A 15708-nucleotide genomic window follows, 5' to 3' on the forward strand; every position below is an offset into this window, starting at 1 on the left:
TAGTTTCACATGTGAGTCCTGATCCCTCTCCTCCTCTCTGAAGAGACGCGAACATGAACGTGTCTCCAGGTGTGAAAATGAGGCCCAAGTCTCCGAACTCGTGTCTGGACGCAGACGCTCGGCGACGTCTCACTGTAACCAAGGACAACAGGACGTCTGTCAACCCCCCACCTGAACCCAACCAACCGGTCCCTGTATGCCTCCGACAGCGCTCCTCTGCACGCTGTGAGTGCGCATGCACACACACACACACACATTCTTCTATATTTATGAGAACCTTCGTTAACATAAAACAGCCTGAGATCCATAATTATAAACTTAAGTCTTAAATCTTTAACAGCCCTTTAAAGAAGTGAAAGTGTCATCACTTTCCAGAAGCGTCAAAGCGTTAAACTCAGACTGGTCCTCTCACATAGAAAAGGACAAGAAAACACACACACACACACACACACACACAACATCCTTCTTTATAGGATGTAACTTCCTGCTGGTTTCTTGGCAACCCCACAGTGATGACACCAGTCCAGTACATCACGGCATAGAAACACCCCATAAAACCACAAACTGCTGTTTTTATACTGATTAAACAAACAAGATTTAATGTGTTAATTATTGAGCTATAGGAGTGTGTGGAGGTCTGTTTTCTTACCTTTGGGCAGAGCCAGGCTAGCGGCACCCTCCCACCCCCCCCATATTCCAGTCTCTATGCTAAGATAAGCTGACTGGCTGATGGCTGCAGCTTCAGTGCTACTGCTCAGATATTAAAGTGGTGCCTGTGTTCTCATCACATCTAACTCTCTGCAAGAAAGCAAATACGTGTATTTCAAAATGTCCAAGGCTTCTTTCAAATTCAAGCACGAGAATCATCTAATTTAAAGTCTGAATATCCCCACAAAATGTCAGCAGGTGACAGATAAGATAAAAAAGATCAAACTTTATTGGCCCCTGTGGCTGCTGCAGCCGTTCAGATTAATGGGAGCAGATAAGATTCTGAGTAAGAAGAAGATGAATGTACAGTGAGCACACAAACAGAAGATGTTATCTCCATGGAGAAGCGTATGTGACCTTTTGTTCTGTCTGGACGGTTTGCAGGTAAACCTCGACCCGTCTCCATGCCGGTGGAGTCGTTTTCGGCTGTGTGCGACACGTCCTCCAGGCCCGCGGCTCAGGGGAGGAAAGGTAAGCTCCGCCTCCTGCAATCTGACGGTTATCAGCGACGGCCGACTGTCTGCCTCATTAACAGTCGCGAACAAACCGCAGCAGGACGAGCTGCGTGGTTTGAATTTTTACCTTGTTGATCATTAACCCCGAGAGCTGCCGCTGAATGGACGGAGCTGATTTCCGCCAGCCGGGCTCTTGCAGCGCTTCACCTTGAGGGTCTGAATGTGTTTGTCAAAGATAGCAGCCTCTTAATGCATTTTCAAGTCAGAGCAGTTAAACAAAGACACATTAAGAGTCGGACTGTTTTTCCACTGACGCTTAAAGCGACACAAACAGTCAAACTAACTCGACACTCTTGCTGCTGTGTCATGTTTCATGTTGACTCATTCACACGTGACTCCATCGTGAGGTATTTGGGGATTTGAAGGCATTATCGCACCATCATGGGAAACATTTAGAATAGTTAAACGAGGAGATCCTCTAATGATTTGTTAAAAATGGAGTAGCGTTGTTCTGATTTCTACAGTCGTGTTAATTCGCTGTTCCGCCTCGTCTCCTGAACAGGGCACGGCGCTCTGCACAGATATCTGAGTAACGAGGGAATCAGCACCATCACAGAGGAGCCATGTTTCCCTCTGCCGTACCGAGGACACCCGTCCGTCCGCGGGGTCGACCACATCAGGGGCAGCCAGTGCTTCATCAACGCCGACCTGCACAACAGCGCCACCATCCCTTACCAGGAAGCGGCGTCCAAAAAGCCCGCTGCGTCCGGCTCCGCTGCTGTTTCTCCTCCTCTGGCTGTAACCAAACAGTCGACGTCGCTGCTCGGAGGCTGGCTGGCTCGTCTCAGGCTGCTCAGCCACTGACAGAGTAGACGAGTTCTCCTCGTGTGGCTCCTGCAGGAGATTGTGTATTCTCAGCCTGATGCTCGGCATGTCTGCAGGAAGAAGGTTTTTAAATGTCTGTTCGAGGCCTTCAGCAGCTGTGAGCTCAGTTCAGCAAATCAGTTCAAACTTGAAACACAATGGTTCGTGGAAGACCGACTTCTGGGCTGAATCAAAGATCTTATGGTGGAGGATTTCTGAAAGGTCAGAGCAAAGGAGAAAAATCAGCAGCACGACAGAGCAGCAGTGCTCAGCTGAGTCTGTATTGACCAGGACAGTTTGGTCTCCCTCCAGATTTTTCATGTCAGCTATCACCATCAACAGAGAGTCCATGTTTATGCTTGTCAGTTCAATTTCCCATTTAAACGATCTTTATTCCAGGACCTGGTGACATCACTGTTCTATGAGGTCACAGGTGCAGCACAAAACAACCAATCACCTCCGTGATGCTGGATGTGATCAGAGGTGAAATTTCAAACCAGAGAGGACAGCAACATTTTTTACGCTGATCAGATGAAGTAAAAATAAAATGTTTTAGCCATGCTAGCAGCTCTGTGGATATTCCACCAGGCTGGAATATCTCAAAAACTGCTGGATGGAATGAGATGAAACATTTGTAGAAACGTTCATGATCCCCAGAGGATGAAAACTACTGACTGATCCTGTATGACTTTTCCTGTTGCACCACTAAGAGGCTGGTTTTCTGAAATATCTCGACAGCTGTTGGAGACGTTCAAGTCCCTGTAGGATGAGTTGTTATCGTCAGTGATCAGCTGATCATTCTGAGCAGATACCTTCAACACTACTGACATCCTCATCGGCCTCAGCAGTTGTGTTTAGTGCTAATTACCAGATGCTACTTTGCTAGCATGCTAAACTTCAACATATTAGCATTGTGAGCCTTTAGCATGCTGACGTTAGCATTTAGCTCAAGGCGCTGCTACACTGTAGGATAAAAGCACAGCGATTTTAAAAAATTGAATATTAATTTGATGAACGTCAGATTAACTGACTCCAGTTTGTGAACCAGTCGAAGTGAACTGGGATCCAGTTCAGGACATTCCACAGTTTGATCAGCCACCACAGCTCAGTGTGACACATCTGGAACATTCCTCTCTGTACGCCTTAAAGCTGCCGAAACTAAATGCCTTGTATTGATTTTCTGTAGAAAATTTGGACATTTTCCTTTTCAATACTGCTGTTAAAAAGAATGTAGACAAGTCAGCAGTAATTACATATTTCACACTGTTGTCAAAGATACGAGTTATTGAAATATCTACAGTAGTTCTGAATTTGTTTCTGAAATATCTGAAAACTCTCTTTTCAACGATGCTTTTTGGTTGCTGAAAACAACCTGTCGGTGACAACGTTTAAACCTGCTGAGCTTTCATGAAGAAGGTTAAACTGAAGGAAAAGCAAATGGAAACATTCAATATTCAGTTTGTGGATGAAAACTATCTTGTTTTTGGCCTTTTAATCAACCAAAAAATCCTTACAAAAATGTTCGGGTTTTTTTTTTTGTTTTGTTTTCAACAGGTTTTGGTTTCTTTTTATTCCTCAAGTTCCTCAAATCTAAAGAAAACTTTATGCAGTGAGATGCAGATCAGGGTTCAGATTCAAAGAGCAAAAATAACCGAACGTCAGTGTTTTTCTAGTTTAACAGTGATGAAGCATGTGTAAACGTCACAGCTGCTGCAGCCAATCGTTTCCTCTCAGTCTCAGGAGCCTCCGGTGCCTCTCGTGTCTCGACTTTCACTGTTGTTTGTCAGGACAAAACAGTTTGTAAATATGTTTTATAGATTGTATTTTATCATTTCAGTCATTTATCTCAGAAAAGTGTCCTTTTCAGAGCAAAGTAAATGCCATAGAGCTCAACATTGTTACTAAACATTTCTAAAGCTTCATTAAGTCTTGTTACAGCAGTAATAACAATATTAACCTGTGTTTTAAGAGAAATAATTAAATTATAGTTTTAAATACACTGCAAAAAAATGCTTTAACATTCAAAATGAGCACGGCAAACTCCAACATTAAATAAAACGATGATCAATACAAAGTTTACCAACAGGGATTTTTCTGACTTACATTTTAAGAAAACAGTCGTAAAGCTAATGTTAATTACAAAAACATGTCTTCCTTTAACAACTCAAAATGTAGAAACCTTCAAATTTGTGTTAAATTGTTTTGATCAAAAGCTCACAGAAAATGTCAAAATTGTGTTAATATTTTGGTTTAAGAGTGAAATTTCAGTGTTTGAGGTCAAAATGCTGCGCTGTCCTTTAGAGATTTTACCTTCTAAATCTCAAACCTACACTTGACTTTCTACTGAAAACTGTTGCTGCCGTCATTTGGCCGAGTTTTCTGCAGATAACCGTGTCGCAGGTCTGCTGCAAGCTGCTTAAAACTTCAGGTAAAACTAACTGATCTTAAATATTTCAGGTGTGGCTCATGGCACTGTGAGACCTGGCATTGAAGACCTGCTGTGTGTTTGAGGTTTCTTCATGTGCCATTATGAAAACGTTCTAAAGGAGTTCCTCAGGGAAGCGTCTCGGATCCCCTGATGTTTACAATCTGAGAAGCTCCTTACGTTTTTTTTTCTTTTGTAAAGAGTGTTTCTGGTTCATGTTAGGTGCCTTTATACTAACAAAACACTGCAAGAGCTATGCAGCTTCTGAGTGTAACTGAAACTGTACATATCACAGAGGAACCCTTTTATGTTCTATGCTGGATAGAAATGTGGAAATAAGTAAGTGGACAAAAGCATTTCTCTAACAATTTGAATAGTTAAGATTTTTGGCTTCTGAACATAACATTTTTATTTAAAGTGAGACTATGTAACTTTTAAAAGAAGAAATTATAAATCTTTCATTTTACAAGTTAAAGTTGAATTTATCTGCAATAAAACACCTTTATCCTGTTTGTACCATTGTGCCAAACTACATATATTCATCTGTTTTGTCCTGTTGAGTATTTTGTAAGAGCCACGTAGTTGAACTGGTTTCATTCTTCATGTGTAAATCTGAATTATTCCAGAGCTCCGCAGTATGATGCCTCTGTGCTGCTTTGTAACATGAAAAATATGAAAATAAAGTGCAATTTATTTTGAAAGCTTTCAACTTCTCACCTCATACCATCATTTTAATATGGCAACTTTTAACTGGAAACAGTATACGCATAGAAAAAGCAGGAGCAGTCATTTTAAAAGATGACCTAGAAAGGCTTCTGGATAACACATGTTCTGCTTTGACATTAAAAGAGTCTGCCTTCAATATAATATATATATATATAATAGAAATCTTCTGGTCAGAGAATTCAACTCAACTTCTTTCAGATATCCACAAATCTTTACCTCGGGGAGCTTCAACACGCAAAGGTCTCCATCCCTAAATCCTCAGAGATCACGTTCCAGCTTTTTCTTTTTATTTAATGAACAAACTTTTCTCATTTTTGTTTTAGCAGCTTGAATACTAAATGTGGTGATACTGCTGATCCTGTTCATCATGCTAATGCCATAAGAAAATAATGAATAAAATAAGATGTTGGGCAAAATGAATAGAGCCCCTGAAAACTGCACAAACATGAGACTTTCAACACAAATCAAATTTAACTTGAGAGCTCTTAAAGTGAAACACTTAAAACAGCCTGTGACGCTCAGTCATTGCCTGGCTGTTCAGGCAAAGCTGCTGTGAAGTTCAGGTCTGACACATTGTGGAGTTACATGGCTGATGGCGCCATCTGGTGGACAATGTTAGCTACTGTAAGTAAGGGAAAAAATATTTCTCAAATGAATAACTGAAGAACTTTTGTTCCCACACTGTCTAACATGCTATTTAACATGTACATACATGAATTATTCTCCTTCAGGCCTGCAGTGAAATTGAAATTGAAATCCCACATGAAGTCATATTTACCTTCACCATGGAGACTGTCTTCAGTCCCTCTGTCCCTCCAGTCTGGTGCAAAATGAGGCCATGAGCCAAAGCTTTTTGTTTTCTGTGGCTCTAAAGTGGTGACACATTCAGATCAGTCAAACCTACGTGATGTAACTGCATGGTGGAGGACGGAGACAGAAACGTTAATGTCGTTAAAAGACAGATGCCTGACAGTGTTGTTTGCTGGAGGCAGTTTAGAGGCAGCTTGTGGGTGATCAGATAAACGACCACAGAGTCTCACTTCATCTCCCCCGTGACAAAATGTCAAAAAAAAAATAAGTAAAGAAAAGAAAGAAACGTTTCCTTTTCTAGCAAACAAAGAGGAAATATCTGAGCAGAATGTCTCTGCGAACCAGCGTAGAGGACGTTCTGAAGAACATGTGAAACAGGAAGGACGGTGTGGGTACATGCATGTATGTGTGATTCTGACTTTGTGGTCTGTTTGTGGGTCGCTGTATTAAAATCTTACAGTCAGCGTTTAGAAACGAGTTCCTCCTCTGCTCAGCGTCAGTCTGCTGCAAAGACACCAAACTGCTGGACGTCCAGGCTGCAGCAGGTAAGACTACTTCTCAAGCTTAGACAACTCCTGCTCTATGAGTGCGTGCATGGCCCTCTCTTCTTCTGTTTTAATTAGGAAAATTAATTTGCATATCGTAGCATTGTTGTGCATTTTACTCTGCCAGCTCACGACCCAATAAGAGCTGGACCGTGACCCATGATGGGTCGAGAGCCTTAGTTTGGGAAAGGCTGGTCTAAAGTTAACTGTTACACAAAGCTAATTACTTCTTGTTTTACAGAAACAACGTGTAATATATGAGCAGAATTTTAGTTTAAAACATTCAAAAAATGAAGCATTAACAGTCAGACGTTATGTCACAGGCGTCTATGTATTGAGTTGCAGATATTTACTGAAGTTAGCATGCCAATCAGCTAGCTGTGGCTCGTCCTGTCTGATAGTGTCACTCACTGTTTGTATGTTTGCTATGTTTCACAAGCTCTCATAGCTTTTTAGTATAATAAACAAAATAAATTCCCAAAATGTCAACATTTTTCTTACACCTTTTTTCAATGATTTCCCTGTTGACAAAGTGGCCTCCTCCGGTCTCAGAGGCTGTGTTCAGTCCTGGTCCTGCTGCGTTCACTGACAGGCGGCTGAGCACTGTGAACACCAACAATCCCCCGGTGCTCCGAGCTAACGGGGCCACCAGCTGCACGGCTAAGTGAGCTAACGGTAGCTAGCGGCTAAAGACAAGGATAGCTACAGCATACAGGTTTGATGGCTATAAGGTTAAAATAACAGGATACTTAAAACCAAACCTTTAATAATATTAAAATTAAAATTCTATAAATTCTAGGTTTGATAAAAGTTTCTTAGACACAGGTGGCCCTCGTGACATTGTGGCCCGGACCCTATTTATAACTGTCCAATCTGCCTAAAGTAGATTAAAAACCTAGTTAAACAGGAAAAAAGAGGTTCAAGGACAAGATAAATCAAATATATATGAGAAACTAAAACTATGTTTCACAGGAACAAGGCGAAACAGCAGTGTCAGGTTCCCACGGTAGAGCATGAACAAAGAAAGAGTTATTTAAAGCCACAAACACCAAGCAGAGGACCTGCATGTGTCAGTCAAACTCTCTGAGTCCACGTGTCATATTGCTGCTCAAACAAACAAAACAAAACAAAAATCCCAAATTGATGCAAAAATTTTATTGTCTCTCCTATTTTATTCTTTGTCTTACATCAATGCAGGAGATCATTATTCTCTAAATTGCAGATATACACTTCCCTTGATGCATTGAGGGATATAAACAAAAAGTGTAATGTTGCCAAGGATTCACTGAGTTACGCTGTGGGCTACTACTCAAACCCAGTTTTTTTAGCCTATATCTCAGCAAACTGGCATCATTTACAGTATGCCGAATTAGCTGTTAGCAGTTCCTGTTAGCAACGTAGCCATGAATGTAGAAACAACTGTCACTGGATTACTGTGATACTGAAGACAACTTAAAAACGTGATGATTCTCAGGCAAGTTCTGGAGGTACAAGGAGCGTTTTTTCTGTTTCTAAGCAGATTTATTGATATTTATTACCAATAGATATTAAGATAATGGTATCTTTGGGAAGTGTAAATCACACTTTGACTGAGTTATTACTCAGAGAGGGAGTTTGATGTAAAAGTGCAATTTTAAAGTACCTGAAGTGCCTCATTGTGTTGAAGACTGTTTCCCTTCAACTCTTGGATTGTGCTTTGACCTGCTGTCGCCCCCCTGCAGGTCGACCGCAGCCATGAGTCGGCGGCGAGTTTCGGTCAAGGATCTGGGCGTGGTGGACTGTCAGGGCTGGCTCCTCCGCAGGAAGGAGAGTCACAGCTTCCTGGGAAGCAAATGGAAGAGATACTGGTTTGTCCTGAAGAGGAGTTCTCTGTACTGGTACGCCAACAAGACGGTGAGTCACAGCAAGACTTCTTGCAAATGGTAAGACGTGAATCTGAAAGTGCTCCTTGCATGATCAAGTTATTAAAACCTGCTGCAGAGCTCCTGCAAACCAAGTGTCAGTGATATGAGTGAGGCGAGGAGTCTGCAAAGACCTCAAAGGAAACTAAAAGACAAACCCACCCCAGCATCCAAACTATCTGCTGCTGTGACCTCTGAGACTTCTCATAAATAATAGTTATTGTTATGACTTCTTGTTCCTTCACCCGTTTATACACTTCTTGCTTTGTGAGAAGCAGAAAGGGACTACAGTTGGCATTTGATTGTAAGACCCTGTGTTGTAAATGATAAATAAATTAACCTTATATCTTGAATGGGAGGAAATCACCCGGCGAAGCTGCAGCCTGGTCTCAGACCAGGCTTGTGGTTATGGTTTCTTGTAAGCGTGTATGTAGTTGTATGTGGGTTTTATTCTCAGGTTGAAAAACAGATGTTGAGCTCAGTGTGATTAATGTTAAATATTCAGGAACTCAAACACCAAACACCCAAAAACAAGCAAATCACTGTCACATGTGCAGTCCAGCGTGTCGAGGCGAGCGCATCCTGTGACGACGACCACCGAGACCCCATGTAGGTCACACAGGAACTTGAGATCAGTGTGCAGCTCATGTGCGGATCTCAGTACATCACACTCGCTAACAGCATCTCTGAGGTGTGATATCTGTTCTCTCTCTGCAGGCTGAGAAAGCAGAAGGATTCATCAACCTGTCCGGCTTCACCGTCGAGCAGGCCAAACAGTGCAGGAAGAAACAGTACGACATGTTTGCTCTCCTTCTCTTCGTCTGTGTGACACACTGTGGATGGAGAGAATTATCTGTCTTTCTTGTGTCTTGCTGTGTTTCAGTGCCATAACGGCCAGTCATCCTCTGGTCGTGACCATTTTCATCGCTGCTGAGAGCTTCACAGACATGAATAAGTGAGTATTTGATCTTATTCCAGTGATACTGGAAGGATTTTATTTCCCCATCTTGCAATGAAAAATGATTTTAGCCATGCTAGCAGCTGTTCGGCTGCAGGGATGCAACGGTTGGTCAGTCGGTCCAGACTGAAATGTCTCAATAACTACTGGAATGACTGTGATGAAATTTAGTACAGATGTTCATGTTCCCCTCAGGATGAACCGTAATAACTTTGGTGTTCCTCTGACTTTATAGCGCCATCATCAGGTCAATTTGCCCAATATTTTTATTATTTTATTTTACTAAACACGTGCAAAACTAATGACATTCCCATCATTCCTCATCATGTTTAGAGCTAATTAGCAATTTCTAGCATGCTAATACACTGAGCTAACATCTTAAGCTTCAACCTGCTAAAAATGACATGATAGCATTGTCATTGTGAGCATGTTAGCATGCTGATGTTAGCATTTAGCTCACAGCGCTGCCTCAGAGCTGCTTGCGTGTCTGCAGACTTTTTGTTTGGTTTAAACTTTAAACTTGGTTTGTTGTTTTTGTTTTTAAGAAATTAGATGTTAGTACTCGCTAGCAGGGTGTCGTGGTGCAGCCTGAAAAGATTCATTTAAATCCTGCAGCAAAAGACACGAGTGACTGCTGTCCTGACTTCAGCGAGGAGTCGGGAGGAAAACCACGTATCTCCACATGTGTTGCATGTTTGTGATAAACTGAAGGATGAAGTTTTCCTTCATGTCTTCTCCTCCTTCTTCAGCTAAATAAACTGTTTAAAAAGCCTCTTGGATCAGCTGAAAATGCATCGTCACAAAGCTGAAAATAGGCTGTTTTTGTGAGATACGAGGTTTTCACAGGACAGCCAGGCTGCAAACATATGATGATCTTATAGAATGTGATGCATCGCTGTAGATTGAACCAGCCAGCAGTATATAAAGTAGTTCAAATGAGCTCAACCTGAAACATCCACAGTAATGCAGCAGTAATATTAATCCACAAACATCAGATATGGTAGAAACACACTGACTCTGAGGACCACGAACATCTCCAGCAAACTTCATGTCAATCAAGCCAACAGCCGTTGAGATATTTTGCTCTGGACTAACGATTGTTGTCCTCACACACACAGAGATTTGGTTCCTCTTCCTCCTCTTCTCATTATCACATCTCAGCTTTTCGTTGACTTCTGGTTTTGCGCTGTAATAAGCAGATGACGAGTCATCGCTGTGCATCCCGTTGAATGTTGCGCTCAAGGCAGCGTGTCTGTTTGCAGGTGGATCAGCAAACTGTCGGAAGCGGCCGAGCCATGTGAGCTGGTCAAGACTGAAGGTTAACATTCAGCCAAACACACAGAAAATACAAGAATAACTCATGTGAATGTAAATACAAGCATGAATACATGAGCTGAAATTCAAAGTATTTGAAGCATCTTTCCTCTGTAGCTCTTCATCCAGTCTTTCTTTCTGTGGTCTGTTCTCTCCGTTCACATCTTTCAACTATTCTTCAGATTTTCTTCCCTTCGTTCCGTGTCATTGCTCTTCCCATTTTCTTATCCTTCTTCCACTCTTTTATCCCCACCCTCTCTCCTGTGCCCCCTCTTCCTCCATCGTTCCTCACTTCTTCACTTGTTTCCTCTTCCTGTGTGCAGAGTGCTACAGTGAGAGCAGCGACCAGGAGGACGACAGTGTGTCGACTTCCTGTTCTCCGGACCCCAAACAGGAAGCGGCAGAATCGGAAAATGTGAGTGACGAAGCGTGAAGGGTGACGAACGATTTACTCAAATCCTCCATATGTTCTGTAAAGGTCTACCGTCCTCCTCACAGGGCGACCCTCTCAGCGGAAGCGCCTCGGAGGGTGCACCTTTGAGTAGAAACAGAAGAAGAACGGCCTCAGAGGGAGGTCAACACCCGTCCTGGCTGGACCTCCCAGAACAAGATGGAGCTGACGGAGGTGTCTCTCTCCCTGTGCTCCATGTTGGAGAAGAAAGAGAAAATGTGGGCGTCAATGGTAAACACCTTGACACACCTAGTTACTATAGCAACAGCTGCTTTAAAGAGGAACTCCAGCGCTTTTACACAAGCTTGTTTCCAGGTGTTTGGTTGAAGATGAGAAGTTTGAAAATGAAAGAAGGAGTGAGCTCAGCAGACCTCTGTAGCCTGCTGCTCGACTCTGTTGCATTGCATTGTGGGAAATGTCGCAGTGCATCACTTTTGAGTCTTTTTATAAAATGTCCACTCCGACAGTGTTATAAATGGGCTCTTCACTTACGACCTCCTCCTCTTTCCAGAGAAGCCCTCTGACGAGATGGAGTGCCTCTACAAGCACCTGAAGGCAGCCAGCTTGTCTCCTATTGGACAGTCCAGCCGGAGGGACTTCAGGGCGTCGTTCATCAGGCGATGTCACAACGACGTGGTCAACGAAAAGCTTCACCTGCTCAGGATCCTCAGAAGCACATTAAAGGTGGGTCAGCAAATTAGAAAAATGATCCGCATGCCAGAAATGGATCAGGATCATATGAATCCTGAAACCAGGAAACAAAACGGTCCTGAAATCCTGGAAGTTTACCTGGAAGTCAGGATCAAAACCAAACTCACACTGAATTAGTGAGCTTCAGAGGTGCTGATAGTATTTTACCCTCAGACAGGGCGAAGCTAGTTGCTCCCCCTGTTTCTAGTCTTTATGCTAAGCTAATCGCCTCCTGCCTGTGGCTTGAAGAAGAGATGTGAGCTTATTTTTGATTCTCTAATTTCACTTGAAATAAATGGACATATTTCTCAAAATGTTGGAACTTACTGTACATTTCACCATATTCATTACCATCTCTGTGAAAGTAACATTGTTTTAAAGTTGTTTTGTCTTATTTTTGCAAGAAGAAAATCGATTTGTTTTAGACACTCTGACAAAAAGCTCCTTGAAATATTTTTTGTCCCAATATGAAAAGTATTGATACAACCTACAGCCATGCTAACAGCTTTGTGAGGCTGCCGTTGGGAGCAACATTGCTTTGAGGTGAATGTTAGCATCAGCATGCTAACATGCTCACAGTGACAAGGCTAACATGCTCACAGTGACAATGCTAACACGCTCACAGTTAGAATGCTATCATGCTCACAGTGACAATGTTAACACGCTCACAGTTGGAATGCTAACATGCTCACAATGACAATGCTAACACGCTCACAGTTAAAATGCTATCATGCTCACAGTTAGAATGCTAACTTGCTGATGTTTAGCAGGTAATATGTACCACGTTCATGGTCTTCTTTCACCGTTAGCATACTAAGATTTGCAAAGAAACACAAAGTACAGCTGAGTGACAGTGAAGTCATTAGTTTAACAAGAAACTGGCCCAAAACCAAAATATGGGACAAACTGAACCTGATGGTGGCACCAGAGGCAAAGTCATTTGTTCCTGAGGGGAACATGAATATCTGGCTGAATCCATCCGTTATTTTACCAGATATTTCACTTGGAGCCATAAATGTGGACCTCATGGTGGCGCTAGAGGAAAAAAGTCACGATCGTGTACAAATTCTGTGTCCTACAGGCCAAAGAGTTGGAGCTGCAGGCGGTGGAGCAGATCACGACCCACCCGGCTCTCACAGCGCCCCTATACAGGAAGTGGAGACTGTCCAACTCCGTGTTGCTGCAGGAGATCGTTCAACAAAACCAGGCAGCAGGGGGCGCTGCAGAGCTCAGGCCTCCTGAGACCTCAGCTGTGTGAGCAGAGACTGGCATGAAAGCCACATGACAGAGCAGAAGCCCCATCTTCCACTGGTGTTTCCATCCACACTGAAGCACTGCAGCGCCACCATGTGGCAACAAGTGGGACAGAGAGCAAGTCACTGTGCTGGACCTCACTGGGTGAAGTGGGCCCAAGCAATGGTTCTCGAATGCCCTTCAGATGGCAGTGGTGGAAGCACATTTACTCAAGTACTGTTTGAGGTACTTGTACTCATGGACGGCTCCACACTGGGGCTAGAGGGTGCCATAGCCCCGTCAAAAAATCTGTTTAGCCCCAGTTAAGCCCCTCCAGAATTTTATTTCATATTATAATACATGTATATTAAGTAAAAAAACAATTTCAATAATTTCATTGTATATTTTAATATTTATTTTAAGTTAAAAAAACATTAAAAAATTCACGAGTTCCAATCCATCCCCGCTTGCCTGTTTCCCATTGATTAGTGTAGCCCAGAGTGTAGCCTATGTGTGTGTGTGTGTGTGTGTGAGGGGAAAGGGGGGGCGTGTTTTGTCACCATGGATACACATGCGTTCAGCTAGACTGGCTAGCTAGTCCGCTGCCTGCATTTTGCAGCCTTATTAATTTCACTGTTATTTCATCTCTTATGATGTTGTGATCAAAGACAACATTGCCAACGCATAGTTGTTCGTTTTCAAGTGCTATGGAATTAATACATTTGTCGCATTTTGGGTATTGTCTGGTTATTGGCAGGCGCATGGTCGCTGTTCGGTGCTGAGTCTGTCACTTTTGTACGTGAAACATTTTAGCCATTGCTTTATTGTGGTTGCTTGTATGAGGCTTAGTTATTTTATTGAATAGTCTTTGGCCAAATTCAATTAAAAAATACTCGAGTATGCTTGTGCTGTGTATAATATAGCTGCTTTTATTGAAAAAACGAGAACCTCTTTATAAAGTTACCAATCATGAAAATCGATTATTTTCTTAGCACCCTCACGTATTGGTTAAGCCCCCCCTTAGCACCGGTAGAAAAAAAATCCTGGCGCCGTCCATGCTTGTACTTTATTGGTTTCTATTTTATGATACTTTATGCTTTTACTCCACTACATTTTGGAGGCAAATATTGTACTTTTTACTCCACTACACTTATTTGTCAGTTTTAGTTACTTTGCAGATTTATATAATTAATAAAAAAGTTTAAATGATGTTATTACACGTTAAGCTACCCGGCAGTATATTGAGCAGTTAGATTTAGCTTCTTGTTTACCAGCTGCCGCATTAAAGTGATGAACACATAATGAATCACTAATTATCATCCAGTAATGTCACACATATGATTCTGAAATGTTCTGCACTATGAGTACTTCTATTTTTGGTACTTTAAGTATATTTTTAATATATTTGTACTTTTACGTAAGTGAAGAGTTTGAATGCAGGACTTCTACTTGTAACAGAGTATTTTTACACAGTAATATTGATACTTTTTACACTTTTAAGTAAACAATGTTCTTCCACCACTGCCAGACGGTTTAGGGAATAAACCTCCAGCCTGTCGTCTCATTTGCTTCAGATTCTTTAATTTGACATATTTTTCTGTTTTTACGATCAAAGTTTTCTATTTTATACTCAAGATATCTGCCAACAGGATGAATTTGGGTTTGGGGGGGTCTAAGTCATATAAAACTGTTGGTTGAAAGGCAGTGAAAAGCTGCTTAAACCAACAGTTTGGTCTGAAACAGATTTAAAATTCAATCCAGTTTTAAAGTAAATACCTTGAGATCTTTTAATCTGCAGAATATCAACTCCATACACACATTACTGGCATTTCTGCTGAACAGCATCCAGCCCTGTGTGTGTGTGTGTTTACATCATGACTTGTGAAGACATTTCCTCGTCCAGACTGTTTTTCAGGTTTATCCACTCCGGACAAACAACACTTTTCTGTTTGAAAATGTTTCTGAGTGTTGATGGAAGCTCGAACGGAGCAGTTCAATAGATGTGTGGAAGGTTTAATGAGGAAGGGTCTGCTAATGCTTCAGGGTGATGTGACTGAGCTGGGGGAGATAAACACCGGGCACTAACACTGGGGAGGTCTGAAGAGGCTGCAACACCCTCTAAAAAAACCATCAGAACTTAGAATGACTTTTTAAAATGGCATTTTCTGTATTTGTGTTGTGCACTAGTATTTGTGGTAGTTTGTCATTATGAACGAGTCTGTGATATGGAAACAACATCATTTCCTCAGTACTGAGTTCATCATGATGTAACGGGAGTGTTGATGTGTGTGATTGTAAAGCACTTTGAAATGTATCACAAAGTGCATACAAATAAAGTTATTTCCAGTTCAGTTACTGCGAGTACCTCACTGTACACTGACACACACTGTACAACAGGATGTGTGACGTGGTTATAGACCCAATGATGAAATATGTCTAAATAGAGGATGCTGTTTTGAGGTTTTGCAGAGTATTTGCTGTTTAAACATACTGTACAGAAACAGATCACACACTGACACAAATCAAAAGCTGATCACGAATCTAAGGTTTGTCAGTGAGGTGTATGAGTGACTGCAGACCGGAGTCTCTAATCTGTGGTCTCACATTGACATCGGTGGGTGCATGTCT

At 42.0% G+C, this 15708-nt stretch overlaps 1 protein-coding gene across 1 annotated transcript in view; it reads left to right on the forward strand.

The window, feature by feature from the left end:
• The window catches only part of cnksr3 (cnksr family member 3), a 42708-nt gene extending 27277 nt beyond the window's left edge, over positions 1-15431 (forward strand). The window contains exons 11-22 of the mRNA XM_041959405.1: positions 44-225; positions 1093-1179; positions 1726-2024; positions 7067-7197; positions 8255-8426; positions 9152-9225; positions 9318-9389; positions 10655-10710; positions 10889-11121; positions 11205-11388; positions 11669-11841; positions 12929-15431. Of these exons, the coding sequence (XP_041815339.1) occupies positions 44-225; positions 1093-1179; positions 1726-2024; positions 7067-7197; positions 8255-8426; positions 9152-9225; positions 9318-9389; positions 10655-10710; positions 10889-11121; positions 11205-11388; positions 11669-11841; positions 12929-13105 (1840 nt within the window). The 3' untranslated portion in view covers positions 13106-15431. The remainder of the gene's footprint in view (positions 1-43; positions 226-1092; positions 1180-1725; positions 2025-7066; positions 7198-8254; positions 8427-9151; positions 9226-9317; positions 9390-10654; positions 10711-10888; positions 11122-11204; positions 11389-11668; positions 11842-12928) is intronic.
• Positions 15432-15708: the final 277 nt, after the last annotated feature.

This window comes from Chelmon rostratus, chromosome 18 (assembly GCF_017976325.1).
Source record: "Chelmon rostratus isolate fCheRos1 chromosome 18, fCheRos1.pri, whole genome shotgun sequence".
Taxonomy (NCBI): domain Eukaryota; kingdom Metazoa; phylum Chordata; class Actinopteri; order Chaetodontiformes; family Chaetodontidae; genus Chelmon; species Chelmon rostratus.